The 23,314-nt window shown below is 43.0% G+C and overlaps 1 protein-coding gene across 2 annotated transcripts in view; it reads right to left on the bottom strand.

The window, feature by feature from the left end:
* The window catches only part of LOC139378765 (TBC1 domain family member 22B-like), a 194,812-nt gene that overhangs the window by 169,935 nt on the left and 1,563 nt on the right, over positions 1-23,314 (bottom strand). For both annotated transcript variants that reach the window (XM_071121251.1, XM_071121252.1), the window contains exons 3-5: positions 19,853-20,036; positions 19,454-19,691; positions 17,849-18,013 (exon numbers count right to left, since the gene is read on the bottom strand). In XM_071121251.1, coding sequence (XP_070977352.1) covers positions 17,849-18,013; positions 19,454-19,691; positions 19,853-20,036 — 587 coding nt within the window. The remainder of the gene's footprint in view (positions 1-17,848; positions 18,014-19,453; positions 19,692-19,852; positions 20,037-23,314) is intronic.

Below are 23,314 nucleotides of genomic sequence, written 5' to 3'. Positions count from 1 at the left end.
AAGCACTATGTCTGTCTGTGTGAGAGGCAGAGTACAGTGCTGTTAACTCAGGTAAAGGACGAAGAGACAAGCAGCTGGTGACGACAGGCTCGTGAACTAATAGGAGTCTTGTAAAAAGATACTCCTCCATATTACCACCTGGATTCTGGACGATGGAATGTACTCTACATCCCAAATGGTACCCTACTCTCTATAAAGTGCACTACTTTTGACCCAAGCATATATAGCACACTAGGCCTATATAGGGTATAGGGTTCCATTTGGGACGTAGCCATGGTGAGATATAGTGCAGATGACTGGGGAGTGAATGGTACAGTAAGGACCCTGTCAACTCCCCCCTAGCCCGGCCTCTCAAAGTCACTGCAGAGAGAGGTGGTCGGCTTCTTAAACTGATTGCATTATAAATTCCCCTACTTCTTATAAATGATCCTACTTCTCTCATGATGTTAACAACGTACAATATTCTAATTTCAGATGACACTTTTAAAAAACTTTTTTGAACTTCTACCTAGTCTCTAAAGTGTGTGTGATGCCAGCTTTTTAATGAGGTTGAGTAAAATCAAAAGTTTTAGTGCCAGTTTTGAGGCAGGGATTATGAGGAAGCCACCAGATCTCTATATTGGTTGTGATTTGGCTCATGGGGAGTTCACAGTCAGTCTTTGTTCTACTATGGGAAGACCAAGTTCTGCATGGCTGCCATTGAACCACACAGTAATCTAGTGAATCATACTTTTTCACTTTTTCCACATTTTGTCACGTTACAGCTTTATTCTAAAATTGATTTTTTTTTTTAAATTCCCCTCATCAATCTACACACAATACCCCATAATGACAAAGCAAAAACAGGATTTTAGACATTTTTGCTTATTTATTCTAAATAAAAAACTTAAAAATCACATTTACGTAAGTACTCAGACCCTTTACTCAGTTCTTTGTAGAAGCACTTTTGACAGCGATTACAGCCTCGAGTCTACTTAGGTATGACGCTACAGGCTTGGCACACCAGTTATTTTCAGGTCTCTCCAGAGATATTCTATTGGGTTCATGTCCGGGCTCTGGCTGGGCCACTCAAGGACACTCAAAGACTTGTCCCGAAGCCACTCCTGCGTTGTCTTGTCTGTGTGCTTAGGGTTGTTGTCCTGTTGGAAGGTGAACCTTCTCCTCAGTCTGAGGTCCTGAGCGCTCTAGAGCAGGTTTGCATCAAGGATCTCTCTGTACTTTTCTTTGTTCATCTCTTCCTCTTCCTCTAACCTGACTAGACTCCCAGTCCCTGCAGCTGAAAAACATCCCCACAGCATGATGCTGCCACCACCATGCTTCACTGTAGGGATGGTGCAATGTTTCCCCTAGAACTTACATTGGCATTCAAGCCAAAGAGTTCAATGTTGGTTTCATCAGACCAGAGAAATGTTGTTTCTCATGGTCTGAGTCCTTTAGGTTCCTTTTGGCAAACTCCAAGCGGGCTGTCATGTGCTTTTTACTAAGGAGTGGCTTCCGTCTGGCCACTCTACCGTAAAGTCCTGATTGGTGGAGTGCTGCAGAGATGGTTGTCCTTCTGGAAGTTTCTCCCATCTCCACAGCGAAACTCTGGAGCTCTGTCAGAGTGAACATCGGGTTCTTGGTCACCTCCCTGACCAACGGCCTTCTCCCTCGATTGCTCAGTTTGGCCGGGTGGCCAGCTCTAGGAAGAGTCTTAGTGGTTAAAAATGTATTCCATTTAAGAATGATGGAGGCCACTGTGTTCTTGGGGACCTTCAATGCTGCAGAAATGTTTTGGTACCCTTCCCCAGATCTGTGCCGACACAACCCTGTCTCGGAGCTCTAGGACAATTCCTTCGACCTCATGACTAGGTTTTTGCTTTGACTGTCAACATTGGAACCTTATATAGACAGGTGTGTGCCTTTCCAAATCATGTCCAATCAATTTAATTTACCACTGGTGGACTCCAATCAAGTTGTAGAAACATCTCAAGGATGATCAATGGAAACGGGATGAACTGGAGCTCAATTTCGAGACTCATTGCCGAGGGTCTGAATACTTATGCAAATAAGGTATTTTTGTTTTTTATTTGTATTAAATTTCTTAACATTATTAAAAACCTATTTTCCCTTTGTCATTATGGGGTATTGTGTGTAGAATGATGAGGGAGGGAAAGTATTTAATACATTTTAGAATAAGGCTGTAACGTAACAAAATGTGCGAAAAGTCAAGTGGTCTGAATACTTTCCGAATGCACTGTATATTATGACGACTGGTTTTCATGCAAACTTTTTCATTGAGAGGTACTGCAACAAACATCTCAGTTAGATGTAAAATTGTGTGACTATTATCTGCTCGGCTAAAATGTAAAAAGAGTAATCTTAGATTAATTCAGACTATTTTGAGGAAGTGTATGTATACAGCGTCTCAAAATGGACAAACAGTACGATTGCCGCTTTTTTCTCGTTTCTCAAGCGAAGGTCTTTTAAGGTAATATGCGAGCACACCAGTTCGATTCGCCAATAGGCAGCAGCTTTTAGACACACTTTCCTAAGAAGCTCGTCAGCCACTGAGTACTGCATAAGTTCAACTGGGGAAAAATTCCATCTTTGGTGGCCAGAGGCCTTTCAAGTCTGGATTCCTCCAATGGGGATGAAAAGCTGTTGATAAAGTCGAAAGGACACAAACACACTAAAAGCAACTCAAGTTGGTGCTCTACAGCAGTTAGGAACTTAGGCCTACTTCAGAGTAGCCTTAACATATTACTGGCCTGGACAGGTAAAACCAACTTGTATTGGTTACCATACACCTGACTTTGTGTGCTAAGTAATAACGCACAAAGGAATTAGCAATCAGAAGAGGGAGACAACTGGCACTTGAGGGCCTGCCTGGTGAGACCAGCTACAGTTGAGCAGCTTTCGGCCTAGGGCATCGCCATGAGAGACATAATCATCACAGTACTTGTCATTTGGCCTCTGGTCTGAAATGAACACTAGTTCCGACTGCATTGTCGGAACTAGAAGCACAAGCATTTCGCTACACTCGCATTAACATCTGCTAACCATGTGTATGTGACAAATAAAAATTTGATTTGATTTGATTTGAAATGCTGTACCACACCAGACAGAAACTTGAGCTACTATAGTGGTTCAACTTTGCAAAATTGAGATGCTGTTAATGTTTTTGCGGGACGAGTGTCTTTCGCTCCTACTCTACAGTCCACTCTCCAGGGTATTCATCATTGGATGATCGTCTTAATAGACAAACTTAACTTAACTAAACTCTGAGACTTTTTCATAGAAAACCATATTTTGGAGGATCATACTTTCATCTAAATTTTCATACACACTGGAGAAATACATCAGAAACGCAGTCCCAGTACAGATTTTCAACGAAATGTCAGAATTGAGTTGAATTAGATGCCCACTTTGAGTTCTGATGTCAACTGAGGGCACACAGTCAATGTATTGTAATGTTTTAAAAATTGTATAAACCGCCTTAATTTTGCTGGAACTCAGGAAGAGTAGCTGCTGCCTTGACAGCAGATAATGGGGATCCATAATAAATACAAATGTTTCAGTCAGAAGGCAGGGAGGGGCAGAACTAGCCTAACTTTCCTTTTTCAAAGAGGATATATTTTATCCCCCAAAAAAGGAGGTTAGATTAAGATAATGATTCATGTCTGTGTCTGGAATGGCAGCCTATTTTCATAGGCCTATATTGCACAACTTTTGACCAGGTGCCATTTCAGACACATCCCATGCACAGTATTTTTATCAGTTATCAATCAGTGCTTAGCTAGACCCCTGCCTGAGGCCAGGGAGGTTCAGTTGGGTAAACTCCAAAGCAGGATCAATGAGTTAGCCAGCTATCTTTGATAATAAAGCTCAACTTAGATATGCGTTTTAAGCTGTTGAATCAATTAGTCCAGGGGTTCCCAACCTTTTTTTCCCCAGGGCCCCCTTTTTTACCTTTGAAAAATGTCACACCCTCCCAGCTTTCTTATTATTGTTTATTGAGATAGCCTTTATTAAAAATACTTTCAGCTTGATTGTTTAATTCGAGGGACGTAGGAAACTTTTGTTTTGAAGCTAATTTAATGCAATTGTACATAGTCTAAACAGACTCATGATTTATTTTAGGTAGGCTATCATAATACATTACAATTATAAATGGATAAGAAAAATAAAGTGCAGACCAGATTTAACCAAATTGTATTCCGCTACCAAATATGTTTTATGATCATTTATATTAACCCTCAATTTAATTATACATGATGTTTTACAGATATTGACTAGATGAATTGATAGCGACAGAGTCACACATTGTATTACAATACTTCCCATGCAAAGTCAATTTGTTTTTACTCCTCCACTTTATAGAGTCGTATCTCCGATTCTGAATGTCAGAGACAAATCAAAAAGATATCCCCATGTGCAGAGTCGCGTTTTCCTCGGGCAAATCAAGGAAGGCCCCGCACCTACACACGAAACGTTGGTGCCCTCTAGGTTGGGAAGCCCTGAATTAGACCGTGCCCACCCATTTCAAGCTTATATTTCCAAAACAAAATCGAAATATTTAGTTAGCTTGCTAACCCCATGGACTTTGCTTTGTAGTATACCCCTCTGGTTCAGAAGAAACCTAGCCTGGTGACTTCTGTGACCTCATTGGGTCCCAAAATTAGGCTATTTTCAATGCTAACTTTGCATACAACCTATTACGTAAAGCACAGTGTACATAAACATTTTGACAGATGGAATTTCATGACTTTTCCATTATTTTTAACCAAATTACCAAGACCAACAATTGGAGGCATCTCTACGCAAGTATACATTTCTTTTTTTTTGTCTTTTTTTAGCAGACGCTCTTATCCAGAGTGAATTACAGTAGTGAGTGCATACATGCTCATTCTTTTTTCCGTTCACACAACCCTGGGGTATCGACACTGGGAGGCTAATCTCTATCACATGTAGCCTACTGTCGTTCTGCAAGGCACTTAAACCCCCCCCCCCCCCCCCGAGACCAGCCTCCCAGACAGCTGATGAAACTGAGGAGTATTTCAGTCTGTAATAAAGCCCATTTGTGGAGAAAAACTCATTCTGATTGGCTGGGCCTGGCTCCCGACCAGGTGGGCCTATGCACTACCAGGCCCACCCATGGCTGTGCCCCTGCCTAGTCATGTGAAATCCATAGATTAGGGCCAAATTTATTTATTTCATTTGACTGACTTCCTTATATGAACAGTAAAAGTAAAATCTTTGTTGTTTATATTTTTGTTCAGTATATATCAAAAATCAAACGAATATGTTAGGCTACAAATCTTTTTATACAGCTGAATTAAGTCCACAGTTTTTCAGGAAATATATACTGTATTTTCTAGATTAGTCATATTTATCGTAGAAGTGTTTATTTTGCAGGCTGACTAGCAAATATTAAGTTGCAATGTCCCATACATTGGATGCCCAAATCAACTGGAAGTATTGCAGCCACATAATCCCCAAAAATGTCATATCGAATCTCTTTAGAACGAGGGAGAGACAGAAACAGGTGACATAGCGAGAATGAGAGAGAAAGTGACAGCAAAAGGGAGAGAGAAGGGGAGACAGAGTTCAAATGAAAGAGATGAGAGGCTGTGAATGAGATCCATTCATATTCTCGCTCTCAGTGATGATAAATGGGTTTTGCCTGCTCTTGCCATGGTCTATCTGGCCTTAGTGCTGTAAAGCCTGCTCTGTTCCACTGTCAGCCTGCCTACCTCTGCAAGGTTCATTGCTCTGTCTGGAGAAACCCAGAAATCCTGACATAGACAGACTGCACTAGTGCTAAACATCAAAACACACCCACCCACAAACACAGATGGCTGATTGCTTGAATTAGATACAAAAACTAAATATTACATCTGGAAAAACTAAAGTACCTGATTGTCACAAAGATTTTGAAAATAAAATTAGGAGCATGGGAACTGGGAATGACAAGAAAAATAATGATTACTTTTTTAGGCCTAAGGGTTTCAGCCTTGTTCTCTCCCATGACTCATCTACTAATCATTAAACAGGTGAGAGTGGAACAGTCAGTCAGTTGTTAACACACAACTCTGGAGACAAATCACAACATGATGGAGGGCTAGACCCACAAACGAGGCTGCAATCCATCAGGCTGAAGAAAGAAGCGCACGCACACACCTTCCCTGATACACACACACACACACACACACACACACACACACACTTCCCCCAACATCAAGGACAAGAGTTATAGCAGTTGTTCTACACTAGAGGGCAGAGTCTCCCCCGATAGATAGCTGTGTGATTGAGAAAGGGATGAGGAGATTAGGTTTGAGCGAGAAAGAGCGACAGTGTGTGAGAGATGGAGGTTTAAGCGAGCTCCGTTGGTGGTGAAAGGACTGATCAATGGCTATGTAGTGCTACAGATGCTGTGATGTCAGAGGGGAGACCAGGACAAAAACCAGGTCGGCCACTTCAACCACTGAACAACACAACCATCTGTCTCTGTCAACACCTCTCTCGCTGTCTGTTCACTCGCTCCCTATAGGCTCTCTCTTTCTCTCTGTCAATCAATCCATCTCCCTCTCTCTCTGTCTCTTAATTATGGCATCTGAATTAAGTTCATCGCTGGCACCATGTGTCTGGCTAGTATAAGACTATTTTGAAGATAAATACACAATGCAGAGAATGAGAGGACGAGAGTACTATAAACTAAATATAACACTAATGGTCAATAGGGAATTGTCAATGTAAATAGGAGTTGGTTTTCAGTTCTAAACAGCTGTTTAGAATCTGTGGAATGTCACTCCTGAACTCAGAGCTACGTTCTGTACATTGAGTCTGGAGCAGGATACTGGTTATCTGGCCATTGGCCCAGTGGTACTGCAAGGACTTCTGATTGGTCAACCCCAGGCTAGGCTGGGGGGCTATAAATGGCATTCTGTTCCTTTGTTCGGTGGAGAAAAGCTGAGGAGAGGGGAGACTGAACATGTACCTCCCAGCATAACATCTTGATTTGTCCTTCTCAAATAAACCTATTCTTCTCCCCCTGATTTGCTTTGGAGTTTGTGTTATTGAAGAATAACATAAATTGCTAACACTAGTCAGTTTGGATATGTAATAAAGCAGCGACAACTCCATTTAAAAAGCAGATCCCGACTGCAGGCCTGGTATAATCAATGTTGACAGGCTTAGAATCACTGACTGTACCCTGCTGCCTGACCCGGCCTCCATCCATCTCTCTTTCTCTCATCCTCCTCCCAAGACACTAGAATAATAGAGAGACAGATGAAGACATGCATAGGTATATGGATGGCTTTAAATCCTCATATGACCTCGCCATCCTGGATTGTTGCCGTTTTGCAAGCTTAGACCCAACTTTGCTATTTTGTGATTATTTTGTCATTTATTTTTACTCGATTTTCATGAAATGTATCCGCTATTATTTCTTACCACCGACAAGAACTCTTGAACATCAGATCGGCAGTTACTTACCCCAATTCCGGCTTCTAATTCGACTCATCTGCCCTGGGCTCTCTCTGTAATTTTCGGGCTACCCAAAAGGGAAAACGCCGGCGTTACAGAGGCAAGAGAGGGGGATCCTGGTGAGATAACGCGAAGGGAAAACCGGCCACCTCTTCCCTCCATTCTACAGTCACTTGATAATAAGATAGATGACCTCCGATCTAAGATTTGCTACAAACGAGACTCTCGGCCCTTACAAAAATGTACCATGGTCCTACTTTCACTTATACCATGATATAGTCAATCATGGAAATGTACCATGGTTTTAGCTTTGAAGTATGATGGTAATGCAATGATCCTAAATAATACCATAGTATTGCCTCATTGAAATAGCATGGTTTTAAACTGCATTACAAATTCAACCAAAAATGATCATACGGTACCATCTTTATTAATTGTGATTTACCGTTGTACAATATAATTATGCTTTAAATAAATAAACCCCACAAGGTCAAAAGAGGTTGGTTGGCATTACAGTTGGCATTACAGAGATGCTTGTTCCAAGTCCCAAGAAACAAAGAGATCTTCTGTTGAATCATTAATCTTAATGGTTGTACAGTCGTCTCAAATAAAACTGTGAAGGACCTCGGCGTTACTCTGGACCCTGATCTCTCTTTTGAAGAACATATCAAGACCATTCCAAGGACAGCTTTTTTCCATCTACGTAACATTGCAAAAATCAGAAACTTTCTGTCCAAAAATGATGCAGAAAAATTAATCCATGCTTTTGTCACTTCTAGGTTAGACTACTGCAATGCTCTACTTTCCGGCTACCCGGATAAAGCACTAAATAAACTTCAGTTAGTGCTAAATACGGCTGCTAGAATCCTGACTAGAACCCCAAAATTTGATCATATTACTCCAGTGCTAGCCTCCCTACACTGGCTTCCTGTCAAAGCAAGGGCTGATTTCAAGGTTTTACTGCTAACCTACAAAGCATTACATGGGCTTGCTCCTACATATCTCTCTGATTTGGTCCTGCCGTACATACCTACACGTACGCTACGGTCACAAGACGCAGGCCTCCTAATTGTCCATAGAACTTCTAAGCAAACAGCTGGAGGCAGGGCTTTCTCCTATAGAGTTCCATTTTTATGGAACGGTCTGCCTACCCATGTCAGAGACGCAAACTCGGTCTCAACCTTTAAGTCTTTACTGAAGACTCATCTCTTCAGTGGGTCATATGATTGAGTGTAGTCTGGCCCAGGAGTGGGAAGGTGAACGGAAAGGCCATGGAGCAACGAACCGCCCTTGCTGTCTCTGCCTGGCCGGTTCCCCTCTTTCCACTGGGATTCTCTGCTTCTAACCCTATTACAGGGGCTGAGTCACTGGCTTACTGGGCCTCTCTCATGCCGTCCCTGGAAGGGGTGCGTCACCTGAGTGGGTTGATTCACTGATGTGGTCATCCTGTCTGGGTTGGCGCCCCCCCTTGGGTTGTGCCATGGCGGAGATCTTTGTGGGCTATACTCAGCCTTGTCTCAGGATGGTAAGTTGGTGGTTGAAGATAACCCTCTAGTGGTGTGGGGGCTGTGCTTTGGCAAAGTGGGTGGGGTTATATCCTTCCTGTTTGGCCCTGTCCGGGGGTGTCCTCGGATGGGGCCACAGTGTCTCCTGACCCCTACTGTCTCAGCCTCCAGTATTTATGCTGCAGTTGTTTATGTGTCGGGGGGCTAGGGTCAGTTTGTTATATCTGGAGTACTTCTCCTGTCCTAATCAGTGTCCTGTGTGAATCTAAGTGTGCGTTCTCTAATTCTCTCCTTCTCTCCTTCTCTCTTTCTTTCTCTCTCTCCTGGGACCATGCCCCAGGACTACCTGACATGATGACTCCTTGCTGTCCACAGTCCACCTGGCCGTGCTGCTGCTCCAGTTTCAACTGTTCTGCCTTATTATTATTCGACCATGCAGGTCATTTATGAACATTTAAACATCTTGGCCATGTTCTGTTATAATCTCCACCCGGCACAGCCAGAAGAGGACTGGCCACCCCACATAGCCTGGTTCCTCTCTAGGTTTCTTCCTAGGTTTTGGCCTTTCTAGGGAGTTTTCCCTAGCCACCGTGCTTCTACACCTGCATTGCTTGCTGTTTGGGGTTTTAGGGTGGGTTTCTGTACAGCACTTTGAGATATCAGCTGATGTACGAAGGGCTATATAAATAAATTTGATTTGATATTGATGAATTTATTTACCTGTATGGGCAAATTTCTAAGAAAGTCAGAGGCAGGCTACCATTGTTGGTCCTAGTTTGTCTGTTGCTGTGAAAAAGGGTAAATACTTTCTGTATTAATACAGTGCCTTGCGAAAGTATTTGCCCCCCTTGAACTTTGCGACCTTTCGGGCTTCAGACATAAAGATATAAAACTGTATTTTTTTGTGAAGAATCAACAACAAGTGGGACACAATCATGAAGTGGAACGACATTTATTGGATATTTCAAACTTTTTTAACAAATCAAAAACGGAAAAATTGGGCGTGCAAAATTATTCAGCCCCCTTAAGTTAATACTTTGTAGCGCCACCTTTTGCTGCGATTACAGCTGTAAGTCGCTTGGGGTATGTCTCTATCAGTTTTGCACATCGAGAGACTGAAATTTTTTCCCATTCCTCCTTGCAAAACAGCTTGAGCTCAGTGAGGTTGGATGGAGAGCATTTGTGAACAGAAGTTTTCAGTTCTTTCCACAGATTCTCGATTGGATTCAGGTCTGGACTTTGACTTGGCCATTCTAACACCTGGATATGTTTATTTTTGAACCATTCCATTGTAGATTTTGCTTTATGTTTTGGATCATTGTCTTGTTGGAAGACAAATCTCCGTCCCAGTCTCAGGTCTTTTGCAGACTCCATCAGGTTTTCTTCCAGAATGGTCCTGTATTTGGCTCCATCCATCTTCCCATCAATTTTAACCATCTTCCCTGTCCCTGCTGAAGAAAAGCAGGCCCAAACCATGATGCTGCCACCACCATGTTTGACAGTGGGGATGGTGTGTTCAAGGTGATGAGCTGTGTTGCTTTTACGCCAAACACAACGTTTTGCATTGTTGCCAAAAAGTTCCATTTTGGTTTCATCTGACCAGAGCACCTTCTTCCACATGTTTGGTGTGTCTCCCAGGTGGCTTGTGGCAAACTTTAAACGACACTTTTTATGGATATCTTTAACAAATGGCTTTCTTCTTGCCACTCTTCCATAAAGGCCAGATTTGTGCAATATACGACTGATTGTTGTCCTATGGACAGAGTCTCCCACCTCAGCTGTAGATCTCTGCAGTTCATCCAGAGTGATCATGGGCCTCTTGGCTGCATCTCTGATCAGTCTTCTCCTTGTATGAGCTGAAAGTTTAGAGGGACGGCCAGGTCTTGGTAGATTTGCAGTGGTCTGATACTCCTTCCATTTCAATATTATCGCTTGCACAGTGCTCCTTGGGATGTTTAAAGCTTGGGAAATCTTTTTGTATCCAAATCCGGCTTTAAACTTCTTCACAACAGTATCTCGGACCTGCCTGGTGTGTTCCTTGTTCTTCATGATGCTCTCTGCGCTTTTGACGGACCTCTGAGACTATCACAGTGCAGGTGCATTTATACGGAGACTTGATTACACACAAGTGGATTGTATTTATCATCATTAGTCATTTAGGTCAACATTGGATCATTCAGAGATCCTCACTGAACTTCTGGAGAGAGTTTGCTGCACTGAAAGTAAAGGGGCTGAATAATTTTGCACGCCCAATTTTTCAGTTTTTGATTTGTTAAAAAGGTTTGAAATATCCAATAAATGTCGTTCCACTTCATGATTGTGTCCCACTTGTTGTTGATTCTTCACAAAAAAATACAGTTTTATATCTTTATGTTTGAAGCCTGAAATGTGGCAAAAGGTCGCAAAGTTCAAGGGGGCCGAATACTTTCGCAAAGCACTGTAGTACTGTTTTTTTTTGCTCATATTTTGGTTCCCTGTGTTGCCAACCTGAAATGTGGGAGAATGTGAGATATCTGGTAGCCTTATCTTTGGAATTTTGGAATAATTTACAGTAGTTATAGTCAAGGGGTGCTGTGCTTGTTTTGGCCCACAGAGAGAGCCGCTCGCTCTAGTGGTTTCTTCACACGCTCTCACGCTACAGTGGCTCCTTTGCTAGACTGCCTAGTTAGTGAGTCAGTGAGAGAACCACCAGAAAAACAAAATATTTTAAATGTTACCATTACGGTGAGAGAGTTATAAAGGGTATGGGTATGAAACACCAAGTTAAGCGGATTGTAACAAAATAGCTAATTGTCATTTTCCGATGACGTTTTGATAGTTTAATTAATTAATAAAAGTCTGTTAGCATAAAAGAAAACGTCAGGTAAAGTTAGCTTCAGTCAAGCTAGCCTATCATAGTCATGGTGACAGGACCAACGAACATTCACACATAGTATACACAAAGGGAAACATTGTAACTTGGTGTTTTTAGGAATATGTTTAAGCAACAAGGCCCAAGGGGCTGTGGTATATGGCCAATATACCACGGCTAAGGGCTGTTCTTAAGCACGACGCAACGCGGAGTGCATGTATATAGCCCGCAGCCGTGGTATATTGGCCATATACCACAAAGCGCTGAGGTGCCTAATTGCTATTATAAACTGGTTACCAACGTTACTGGAGCAGTAAAAATAAATGTTTTGTCAGCCAATCAGCATTCATGGTTTTAACAACCCAGTGAATAATAAGAATTACATAATTAAAATGTATCTATGATATAAGAATGTATACACTGCATGACCAAAAGTATGTGGACAACTGCTCGTCGAACATCTCATTCAAAAATCACGGGCATTTATATAGAGTTGGTCCCCACTTTTCTGCTATAACAACCTCCACTATTCTGGGAAGGCTTTCCACGAGATGTTAGAACATTGCTGTGGGGGCTTGCTTCCATTCAGCCACAAGAGCATTAGTGAGAACGGGCACTGATGTTGGGCGATTAGGCCTGACTCGCAGACGTCGTTCCAATTCATCCCAAAGGAGTTCAATAGGGTTGAGGTCAGGGCTCTGTGCAAGCCAGTCAAGTTATTCCACAACAAACACGACTAACCATTTCTGTATGGACCTCGCTTTGTACACAGGGTCATTGTCATGCTGAAACAGGAAAGGGCCTTAGCCAAACTGCCACAAAGTTGGAAGCACAGATTCGTCTGGAATGTCATTGTATGCTGTAGTGTTAAGATTTCCCATCACTGGAACTAAGGGGCATAGCCCACACCATGAAAAAGAGCTCCAGACCATTATTCCTACTCCACTACCATGCTTTCATATATGCTAATACAAAACCATAGTATTTTTTTCATTGTACTACCATGGTTAACATTTGTACCAAGGTAGCAAGTCCAATTAAAAAAATGTCATGCTTTTTGGTCACTACCACGGCAGGAAAATACCATGGTATTTTCGTGCCATGGTCGTTTTTTCACTGTACTACCATGGCAGGAAAATACCATGGTATTTGCACAAGTACCATGGTATTTTCCTGCCATTTTTTTCCCCATTGTACATTTTTGTAAGGGGGAACTGCAATATTCTTTGTTTTTCATAAACATGTCTCTCGGACAAGATACCCCCACGGCTATCCAACTCGATGGATTCTCCATTCACAGGGAGGACAGGACAGTGGAGTCGGGGAAATCGATGGGGGGGGTTGCCTCTTCATCAAGTCCAACTGATGTGTTAATTCCAGCTCGGTGGAAGTGTTGACCCACTGCTCACCTATCTTGGAATACCTGATGGTCAAATGCCGACCTTTCTACCTCCCGAGGGAGTTTTCAGCTGTTATCGTGAATGCTGTATACATTCCACCAAAGGACAATCAAAAGAACAAGCTGGCGCTTAACAAACTGTGCAAGGCTATAAACAAGCAGGAAAACTTACACCCAGAGGCTGCCTTTCTGGATGCTGGCGATTTTAATTTGCCGTCACAAAGACACGTGATGCCCAACTTCCATCAACACATCTCCAAAGCCACTCTAGGCGATAAAGTCCTAGACGACTGCTTTTCTACCCACAAGAAAGCAACAAGACCCTCCCTTGTCTGCCGTTTGGCAAATCAGATTGTGACTTACTTCCTGTTTACAAGCAGAAGCTCAAACAGGAAGTACCCGTGATTCACTCTGTTGAGAAATGGTCACCAGAATCACAGGACTGCTTTGCTAGCGCTGATTGACGAGATAACCACCTCCGTCACCGGCTTCATTAGAAAATGCATCGGCGACGTTGTACCCACGGTGAGGGTTTGCTGCTTCCCCAATCAAAAGCCCTGGATTAACACAGAGGTTGTCGTTAAACTAAACAGGGCTACCACACACAGAGCTATTGTAGACAACCCTGATGCTACGGTCAAAGAAAGGAATAAGTACAAGAAGGCCCGCTATGACCTACGCAGAGTCATCAAACAAGAAAAATAACAATATAGGAATAAGGTGGAATCCTATTACACAGACTCTGCCGCCCGCCGCATGTGGTTACAGTCCATTACGGATTACAAAGAAAGACCCAACCATGGTCTGCCCAACGATGCCGCTCTACCAGACGAACTCAATGCATTTTATGCACGCTTTGACAACAACATTGAGCCTGGTGTCACTGACCCAGAGGATTTGGTGATCTCGCTCACCGAGGCCAACGTGAGAAGGGTCTTTAAATCAGGTCAACACCCTCAAATCCACAGCCCCCAATGGTATTCCAGGGCGCGTGCTCAGAGCATGCACAGAAAGGTTGGCAGGCAAATTCATAGTAATTTTCTAAATCTCTTTGTCCCTGTCTGTAATCCCCATGTTTAAGATGACCACAATCAATCCTGTTCCTAAGAACATTAAGTCTTCATGCCACAATGACTACTACCCTGTAGCACTCACTTCTGTAATCGTTACGTGCTGGTTATGGCACACATTAACTCCCTCACCCCAGACTCCCTAGACCCACTCCAGTTTGCATACCGCCCCAACAGATCCATAGATGATGCAATCTCAATTGCACTCCACATTGTCCTCACTAACCTAGATAAGCGGAATACTTATGTGAGAATGCTGTTCGTTGACTACAGCTCAGCGTTCAACACCATTGTCCCCTCCAAGCTCGTCACCAGGCTTATGAATTTGGGTCTGAACACCCAAGGTCACTGGATCCTGGACTTCCTGATGGGACAACTCCAGGTGGTGAGGGTAGGCAACATCACCTCCGCCACGCTGACCCTTAATGCAGGTGCCCCACAGAGGTGTGTGCTTAGTCCCCTCCTGTACTCCCTGTTCACCCACAACTGTGTGGCCACGCATGAAACCATTATCAAGTTCGCTGACAGCACAACGGTAGTAGGCTTGATCACCAGCGATGATGAGTCAGCCTACAGGGAGGAGGTCAGTGACCTGGCAGTGTGGTGCCGGAGCAACAACCGCTCCCTCAACATCAGCAGGACCAGGGAGCTGATCGTGGACAGGAAACAGAGTGGAGGGGGGGGGGGTGAGCACGCCCCCATCCACATCAATGGGGCGTCTGTGGTGTAGGTAGACAACTTCAAGTTCCTCTGCTTCCAAATCACTAGACTTAAAATGGTCCAAGCACACACACGCACAGTCGTGAAGAAGGCGCGACAGTGCTGCTTCCCCCTCTGGAAGTAAAAAAAAAAGTCTGATATTGGCCCTCAAATAATTCCACAGCTGTACCATTGAGAGCATATCAACTCCAGCCACTTTAATAATGGGAATTGATGGGAAATGATGTAAATATATCACTAGCCACTTTAAACAATGCTACCTTATATAATGTTACTTACCCTACATTATTCATCTCATATGCATACGTATATACTGTACTCTATATCATCGACTGTATCCTTATGTAATACATGTATCACTAGCCACTTTAAACTATGCCACTTTGTTTACATACTCATCTCATTTGTACATACTGTACTCGATACCATCTACTGTATCTTGCCTATGCTGCTCTGTACCATCACTCATTCATATATCCTTATGTACATATTCTTTATCCCCTTACACTGTGTACAAGACAGTAGTTTTGGAATTGTTAGTTAGATTACTTGTTATTACTGCATTGTCGGAACTAGAAGCACAAGCATTTCGCTACACTCGCATTAACATCTGCTAACCATGTGTATGTGACAAATAAAATTTGATTTGATTTGACTGGCTGCATCACTGCTTAGTATGGCAAATGCACCGCCCTCAATTGCATGGCGCTACAGAGGGTTGTGTGGACAGCCCAGTACATCAATTGGGGCGAGCTCCCAGCCATCCAGGACCTCTATCAGGCGGTGTGAAAATAAGGCTAGGAAAAATCGCCAACCACCCAAGCCATAGACTATTTTCAAGTCTGACACCAACAGGCTCCTGAACAGCTTCTCTCCCAAAGCAATACGACTGATAAATAGCTAACAAAATATCTACACAGACTATCTTTTTTGACCTTTTATTTCAATCTTTCACTGTCTCTATGCACACTCACACACACGGTCACCCCAACACACACACTCACTCCATGATTTTCTCACTCACACATAATATGCACATACATTTATACTGACTCTACACACCCGCTCACATACAAGCTGCTGTTACTCTGTTTATCTTATCTTCCATCCTGTTGCCTAATCCCTTTACATATCTTCCTCCATCACTCCAGTATCCCTGCCCATGTAAATATGGTATTAGAACTGACTTAAATATTTCCAGTATATAGTATGCTTACTTACTTTGTGTATTTCATATTCTTATTTCTCCTGGTATTGATTATTGCATTGTTGGGTTTTGAGTTTGCAAGAAAGGCATTTCACTGTACTTGTACATGTGACATTAAAACTTGAAAAAAACTCGCCACTGTTTGTGTATCAACTGAGCTCTATATAGTGGTCCCTTCTTTAGTCATGAGCTGTCCAGGTTAAATGTGTCTATTGAAAAGGAACAGGTGGCAAAAAAAAAGGTGAACCTGTTATGGTCTTCGCCTTTCAAAATCGGACGTGGTCTTTTGACATTCAGCGCGTCACTTACCACACTCCTACGCCCTCATATGTCTCTGCACGACCCTGAACCACCTCATGACTTGTAGCTCACCTCAGGTTGTATAGACTAGACAGACAGCCGGTGACACTAAGCCTCACTAAATGATACAGCTAGTGGGTTGAATCAGCGCTATCACAATGACTCAATAGCATTGACTCCCTCACAGGTATAACCTCACCAAGACACCTTCACCTCTGGCTCAGGCACAACGACGGAAGCTGGAATCATTGAGGCGGAACAGACAGCACACACACAATCACACAGGACATTCAGAGCATTACGAAAGACGACTGCAGGGAAAATCATCAAGGGTACAAGAGGGCTAAGAGTGAGTCTGACAACACGTACACACTCGCGCACACGCCTGAGCAGCTCCAATGCAGCTCACTAGCGATCTGCCCCCATGCCTTTCCAGGACGGAGCTGATAAGACAGACAGATGCTGCAAGATTAGGGGACTGACAAAGAACAAGACCTTGAAACTTATAGGAGAACAAGTGGGAGTCAAAGGGTGAATAGACTCCTTCAAATCGCCCATAGAAGTTTAAAATCCTCCACAGAATAGCCCGTAGAAGTTGAAAGCATAACCCATAAAACTTTCAAATCGGCCATATAAATGCCCATAGAAGAACTATACCAAATCTACTGCCGTTACCCCATTATGGCCTTGGATCACAAGTTAAGCACCATCTCATCTCATCCAGGCTGCATCACATCTAGCGGCACACAATTGACCCAGCGTCGTCCGGGGTTTGGCCGTCATTGTAAATAAGACTTGCTCTAACTGGCTTGCCTAGTTAAATAAAGGATAAATAAAATAAAAAACATCTCAAAGAAGTACAGTAGAAGTAAGCTAAAGAACGAGCAAGTAAAAACTAAAATCATCATTTGAATCCCTTGGATTATGCACGGTGGCCACTGGCCAGATGGCAGAGCTTAGTTCCCCCTCAGCTATTCATATGGCATCGTTAGAACACCGCAGATGTTTCACTGCTTGTTTTCTCAGATGGAGTTCAATACCACAGAGCTGGGAACTGTGTTTTCAAAAAAAAATTAAAAGAGGATGTCTTTATCTTAGCAAGGTGAGACAGGGAGGTGTTGTAACCCAAAGCAATGATACAGGATCAGATATATTTTCCCAAAAAAATGGTTTAGTTCAAGATTGGGGTGAACCTGTGTGGTTAAGTGATAACGTTCCTACACAAAGCACATACAAGCTTCAAACGTTGTGGGTTCAATGATCCCTATGACCACCATTCCTACAGGTGTCTGATCTTAGATCTGTAATTAATATCCAGAAACATACCAAGGTCAGTGTTGGGTCCAGCCAGGACCTGTCTGAACTTGTCCAGGCGAGAGGCCTCTCTCTCCGTCATGGCTGGGGTCCCGGATGTGTTCTGGTCAGCTATACGAGCCACCATGGGGATGGTGGGCCGGTGGGGCAGAGACTGCTGTCTGTGGAGCGACACATCTGGATAAACAGAGAGAGGGTACAGATACTGAGAACAATAAACACGCAGACACACACAAAGATGCACACACACTTGGTCACACGCAAAAACACACAGACAAACACGCACACACACCTGTTGCAAGCACCTTTCCTCCGAGAGCACCCATTGAAGTCACACGTCAAACAGACACACACAAATACTGTGTAACCCAAACAGAAACCCAGAATACAGGCAATTACAGGGAAGAGTCTAGTTTTTTCCCAGCAGCAGAAGGTAGAGGACAGTGGAGGACACCCAGAGAGGGTGTAGAGTGCTGCGGGGTCAAGGTCAGCTCTCTCTGTCTGTCTGTCTGTCTGTCTGTCTGTCTGTCTGTCTGTCTGTCCTGTCCATTAGCAGAGAGCAAGCAGCCTGAGTGCAGGCTGGGTGCTGAAGCCTAATGAAAGCCTTGCAGTGGGCCATTATCTAATATAGGACTAGGCAGCTGGGTCCACAGAGACAGACCACAGCAGCAGACAACAACAACACATCAGAAGGTAGGGAGGCAGGGGAGTGCCAGGTTAGACAGACGGGAGAGCATAGAAAGGGGTAGAGAGGAGCTACAAAATAGACACAACAAGATTATAGTGATGTGACTAAAGGAAAATGAACACTGAGGTTTTATGTGATGAGTTGAGCTCAAGGTGGCACCTTTGTTTGAACACAGCATGCAAAGGGGAGTGTGTGAGTGCTATCACTTCATGCAGACAAAGAACAAGAAGAGAGGGGGTAGCTCAACAGGCACTGCATTATCACCATGATTTATAATTTACCCAAACACTACAGTTGACTCAATAATAGAGAGCGGAACAATCAGAGATAATATGTCGTCTCTCACAGGAGGAAGAGGAGTGTGTGAGCAGGGGGCAGTATGTGTGTGTGTGCGCGTGCATCTGTCTTTGTGTGTGTGTGTGTGTGTGTGTGTGTGTGTGTGTGTGTGTGTGTGTGTGTGTGTGTGTGTGTGTGTGTGTGTGTGTGTGTGTGTGTACTGAACAACACAGGTGAATGGAGCAGACACGAGACAGTATCTGCTCAGCCAGTGTCTCCTCCATGGAGATAACTACTGGTGTTAGGGCGGCTACGGGCTGCTTTCTTATCTCCTGCACCACCACAGACAGCAGACAGGCATTCCCTACTGCGCAACACAAACACCACCCTCTGCTGTTGTTACCACACTTACAAATTAACATGAAAAGCCTAACAGGCTCAGAGCAGAGGCAAGGAGAGAGGAAATATTGTGTATAGAAGGAGTGGGTGGAGACTGGAGACAGTTAGGAAGTTGATAGTCGCATCTGTCACCTCACCTGTAGCTTACATTTGTTTGTTTGTCTTTTTGTTGATTGATTGATTGATGGATAGAGAGGAAGAGAGAGAGAGCGGGAGAGCGAGAAGTGAGAAATGTGCAACAGATGTCAACTTACCCTTAGGTGATCCGATGGGGGCCTCACTCAGTGACTTCACAAGTCTGCCATCACCAAGCGGGCTGGGCTCAGAGGCAAACGACACCTCAGGGGTTGATTCCTCCCCTTCCTCCCCCTGCTCTTCCTCTTCTTCCACCTCTTCTTCATTTGCGTCCTCTTCCTCTCTCTCCTCCAGCTCTGATGCGCCAGCATCGTCCTGTCTCTGCTTCTCCTGCTGCTTGCTGTGGTTCTCGATAACCTGCATAATGATAATAACGATACATTACATTTTTGAACTCCTTACAAACAGCTGAATGTATTATAAGGGCTTATATGTTAACATAAAAAGGTCTTATGAGTGCATAATAAGCGCCTTTGAAACACCCAAGGATGACTGACTGCTGTGTATGTTTACATCACCTTGTTGGCGGTTTCCATGACGACCTCGATGTTGAGGTTCTGTGCGGCCATGGCGAGTAGCTCGTCGTCGTCGTCCCCCACGTCCCAGGCATCGCTGGTGATGCTCTCAAACTCCTGGAAGGTGGTGGCTTTCTTTGGCTTCCCTCCCGGTGTCGTCTGGGGCTTGTTGCCCGCTTTGATTAGACTGAGAGGGAGAAACATAAGGAGAAGTTTAGGGTACTAGAAGTCATCCAAAACATTAAAGAAGTCATCAAAAAGCACCAAAAAGATTCATGTATTTTCAAATTCATGTTATTTTTTGAGGAAGGTGGAAGGGGTTGGTAATAATGGTGATTTGAAGGACAGGTGTAAAACTTAGAAAGGATGAACAGAAGGGCCATGAAAGATTAGGACAGGGAGCCAAATTTACTCTGGAAAGGAAACTTCAAACAACCTTCAACTGTCCATTAGATGGCATTAAGATTCAAATGCCAAATACGGTTTGTCACAAAGTGCCTACTTCAGCCAAAGAGCATAACCTTGTACTAAATTCAAAAAATGCACGGGTCCTTTTTAAGTTATATTAGTCAGACTGCAGGTGTGCCCTTGATATCGACAGGCTACGGGGATGGATATTCTCACGTTGACGCAGCGAGCCAATGTTGAAAATAACTGACTGGCGATAATGTTGGAAAAAACTGAATGACGATAATGAAAGAAATTAGACAACCACAAAAACATTCCACAAGGACAATCAACGAGTCAGCATCTATTTAAATTATTTCAAAATGGTTATTGTAAAAGGTACACAATCATTGCGCAGAGATTAAATCAATTAAAAATACAATCTCACAGAAAACCTTCCTTTGTGTATGAGAGATGTTTTCTTCAGGGGGAAAATGTAATAAAAAGTCAATTTAAATGTATCCTTTTTCCTCTCATGTCCATGAAACTCAGGTGTGCACTAAAGATTGAAAAACAGCACACGTGGAAGAAGAGAGGGAGGGGGGACCCTTCCTTTCCATCTAATTATTTTAATTTAAAACCAAGCATTAGCATAACAAAAGCAAAGCCAAGTTCAATATGACTCTGCCTGTCACTAGCCCACTCCTGACAGGTGATAAAACTATGGAACTCAGCCTAACAATAACAAGTAACTGAAATAAACCCCTCTGTGGACATCAACCACATGATTAAACTTGCTGCACTTTAATCTCAATGGCAAAGCAACAAAAGCCTATTACTGAAGATCAGCTGCTTCGTGTATTTCCGCTCCCTCCTTGTCAACCCACAACCAACAGTTGGGAGAATATACTTGGTATACTGGTATGTGAGCAGATGGGTGGAGATTCAGAACTGTTCTAGACTGGACTGCACAGCCCAGAGAGCCAGCAGAGAGAATATTATACTGTTACCTATATTTAGGCCTAACTTGGATCTGTGTGTGTTAATCTTAACAGATGTCAAATGGTGATAAGACAGATCATAAACAAATATATAGTCGGTGCCAGGCAGCCTGAGAAGTAAGCCCTTCTAGGTATCAGTCTGTCTCTGCTTTAGGGAATTTCCATCGAAAAGGACACATGAGCACCGACATGTGAAGTTCATAGGCACATATAAAATTGTGTCAAATGAAAGCTATATATTTGGGGAAAATTAAGGCATTGCTCCATTTTTCAACCATTTTCCATCTTAAAAATTCAGCATAGTCAAGGCTTTGATTTCTGGATAATCAAATGGAAAAAGGCCTCCCGAGTGCCTGAGACGTCACTACAGATCCGGGCTTGATCCCGGGATGTGTCGCAGCCGGCCGCGACCGGGAGACCCATGAGGAGACCCATGTGGCTTGGCAGGGTCGTGTTTCAGAGGACACATGGCTCTCAAGTCCGTACGGGAGTGGCAGCAATGGGACTTGACTGTAACTACCAATTTGATATCACAAATATTGGGGGGTAAAAAGTGAAATAATAATTATAATGGAAAAGGGATCTTAGAAAAAAAAAATCTACGAGAAAAAGTAGTCAACGGTGTTAGAAATAAATCAAAAGACCATAATGTTGATGTATAATAATATCATATTAGTATTGGAGAAATTGCTTACCTTCAGTACGTTTAAGAAATATTGTCTTGTACCTTGTAATTCTGTTACCAAAAACGGATACCTTTAAGATATTTTCAAATTACTCTTCCTCATAAGGGAGGACAATGAAAGTTAGCAGAAGTAACAAGGAATGGTAGACCTACCAGTAGTTAGTGATTTTACTGATATAAATTGTTATGTAATTAAAACTCGTAATAAACCTACAAAAAAAAAATCAGTAATGGAATACCTGCAACTGAATTGGCTACAATGGGAAATAATAAGTCACAAACCACAGTCACCTTCTATTGTCCTCCCTTCCACTGGCACACTTATGTTCAGCTCAAAATGAATTTGTGTCTTTCTGTTGTCTGGTAGTCTAACCAAGAGTCTAACCAAAACAGTCTGAGTCCCAGTTAATGTCTTACTGACACCTACCCATGACCCCTCTCTCTTTCCCTCTTTTCATTTACATTAACTAGCATCCTCACCCACTGAGCACTGACCAGCACCGGACGTTTATGAACATTGAAAAGTAGTTCCTTTGGTCAGGACACCCTGGCCTTGACGTTAACACCCAGACAAAACGGACTAGACCAAATCTGAACCTACTGTATCGTAGACGTAACTTTGAATAGCACAGTGCAGATTAGTGAGTAGAGCACAGTACAGTGAGTAGAGCACAGTAGAGTACAGTCCAATACAATAGTACAGTATAATATAGGACAGTAAAATACAGTACTATACTTTACTGAACTCTACTCTGCTGTATTGGACTGTCATCTTCTGTGCTGTTCAAACTCGTAAAATATGAGGACAATAACATCATATCCACAATTATGCATTTCTGTGTAGTACAGATCAAGGAGCCATGTTGTAATGCCATTACCATAATTATATTACCGGGTGTAAATCCAACTCACTGACTGTAGTTCAATAACCAACATTTTAAAAAATCAAACAAGGTGCCATGTCATAGCTGACACCACAATCTTTCTGCAGACATCTTTGAATCTTAATTCAGAACCGATATTTTTCAGAGTTCTTGGAAAATGTGGTCTCATAAAAACCTAAGGGAGATTTTACCGTAATTCCATTACCATAGTCATTGTGCATAGATTTGTATGGTCAGGTCAACTTTGAATCAATGTTTTTTGTTTGGCATACATCTGAAAGTGAAAAAACTCAGTCAAAGCATAATTCTGTTACCGTGGAAAGTGCCCTTTAGCCAATCTGCTGTTGTCTTGGCAAGGCAACGATGTAGCTAGTGTTGATTAAACTGTTAGATAGCCAGGCTAAAGTGGAGCGGACATAATTCCCTATTCTCAATCAAGTCAAACGGGTGCTTAAAAAGACAGTCAAACTAGGACATGCAGTGTTTCTGTAATTACAATAGCCCTAAC

This window comes from Oncorhynchus clarkii, chromosome 21, assembly GCF_045791955.1.
Source record: "Oncorhynchus clarkii lewisi isolate Uvic-CL-2024 chromosome 21, UVic_Ocla_1.0, whole genome shotgun sequence".
Taxonomy (NCBI): Eukaryota; Metazoa; Chordata; class Actinopteri; order Salmoniformes; family Salmonidae; genus Oncorhynchus; species Oncorhynchus clarkii.
The sequence above is the reverse complement of the archived record's forward strand: the minus strand, read 5'-3'. Positions and strand labels throughout refer to the sequence as shown.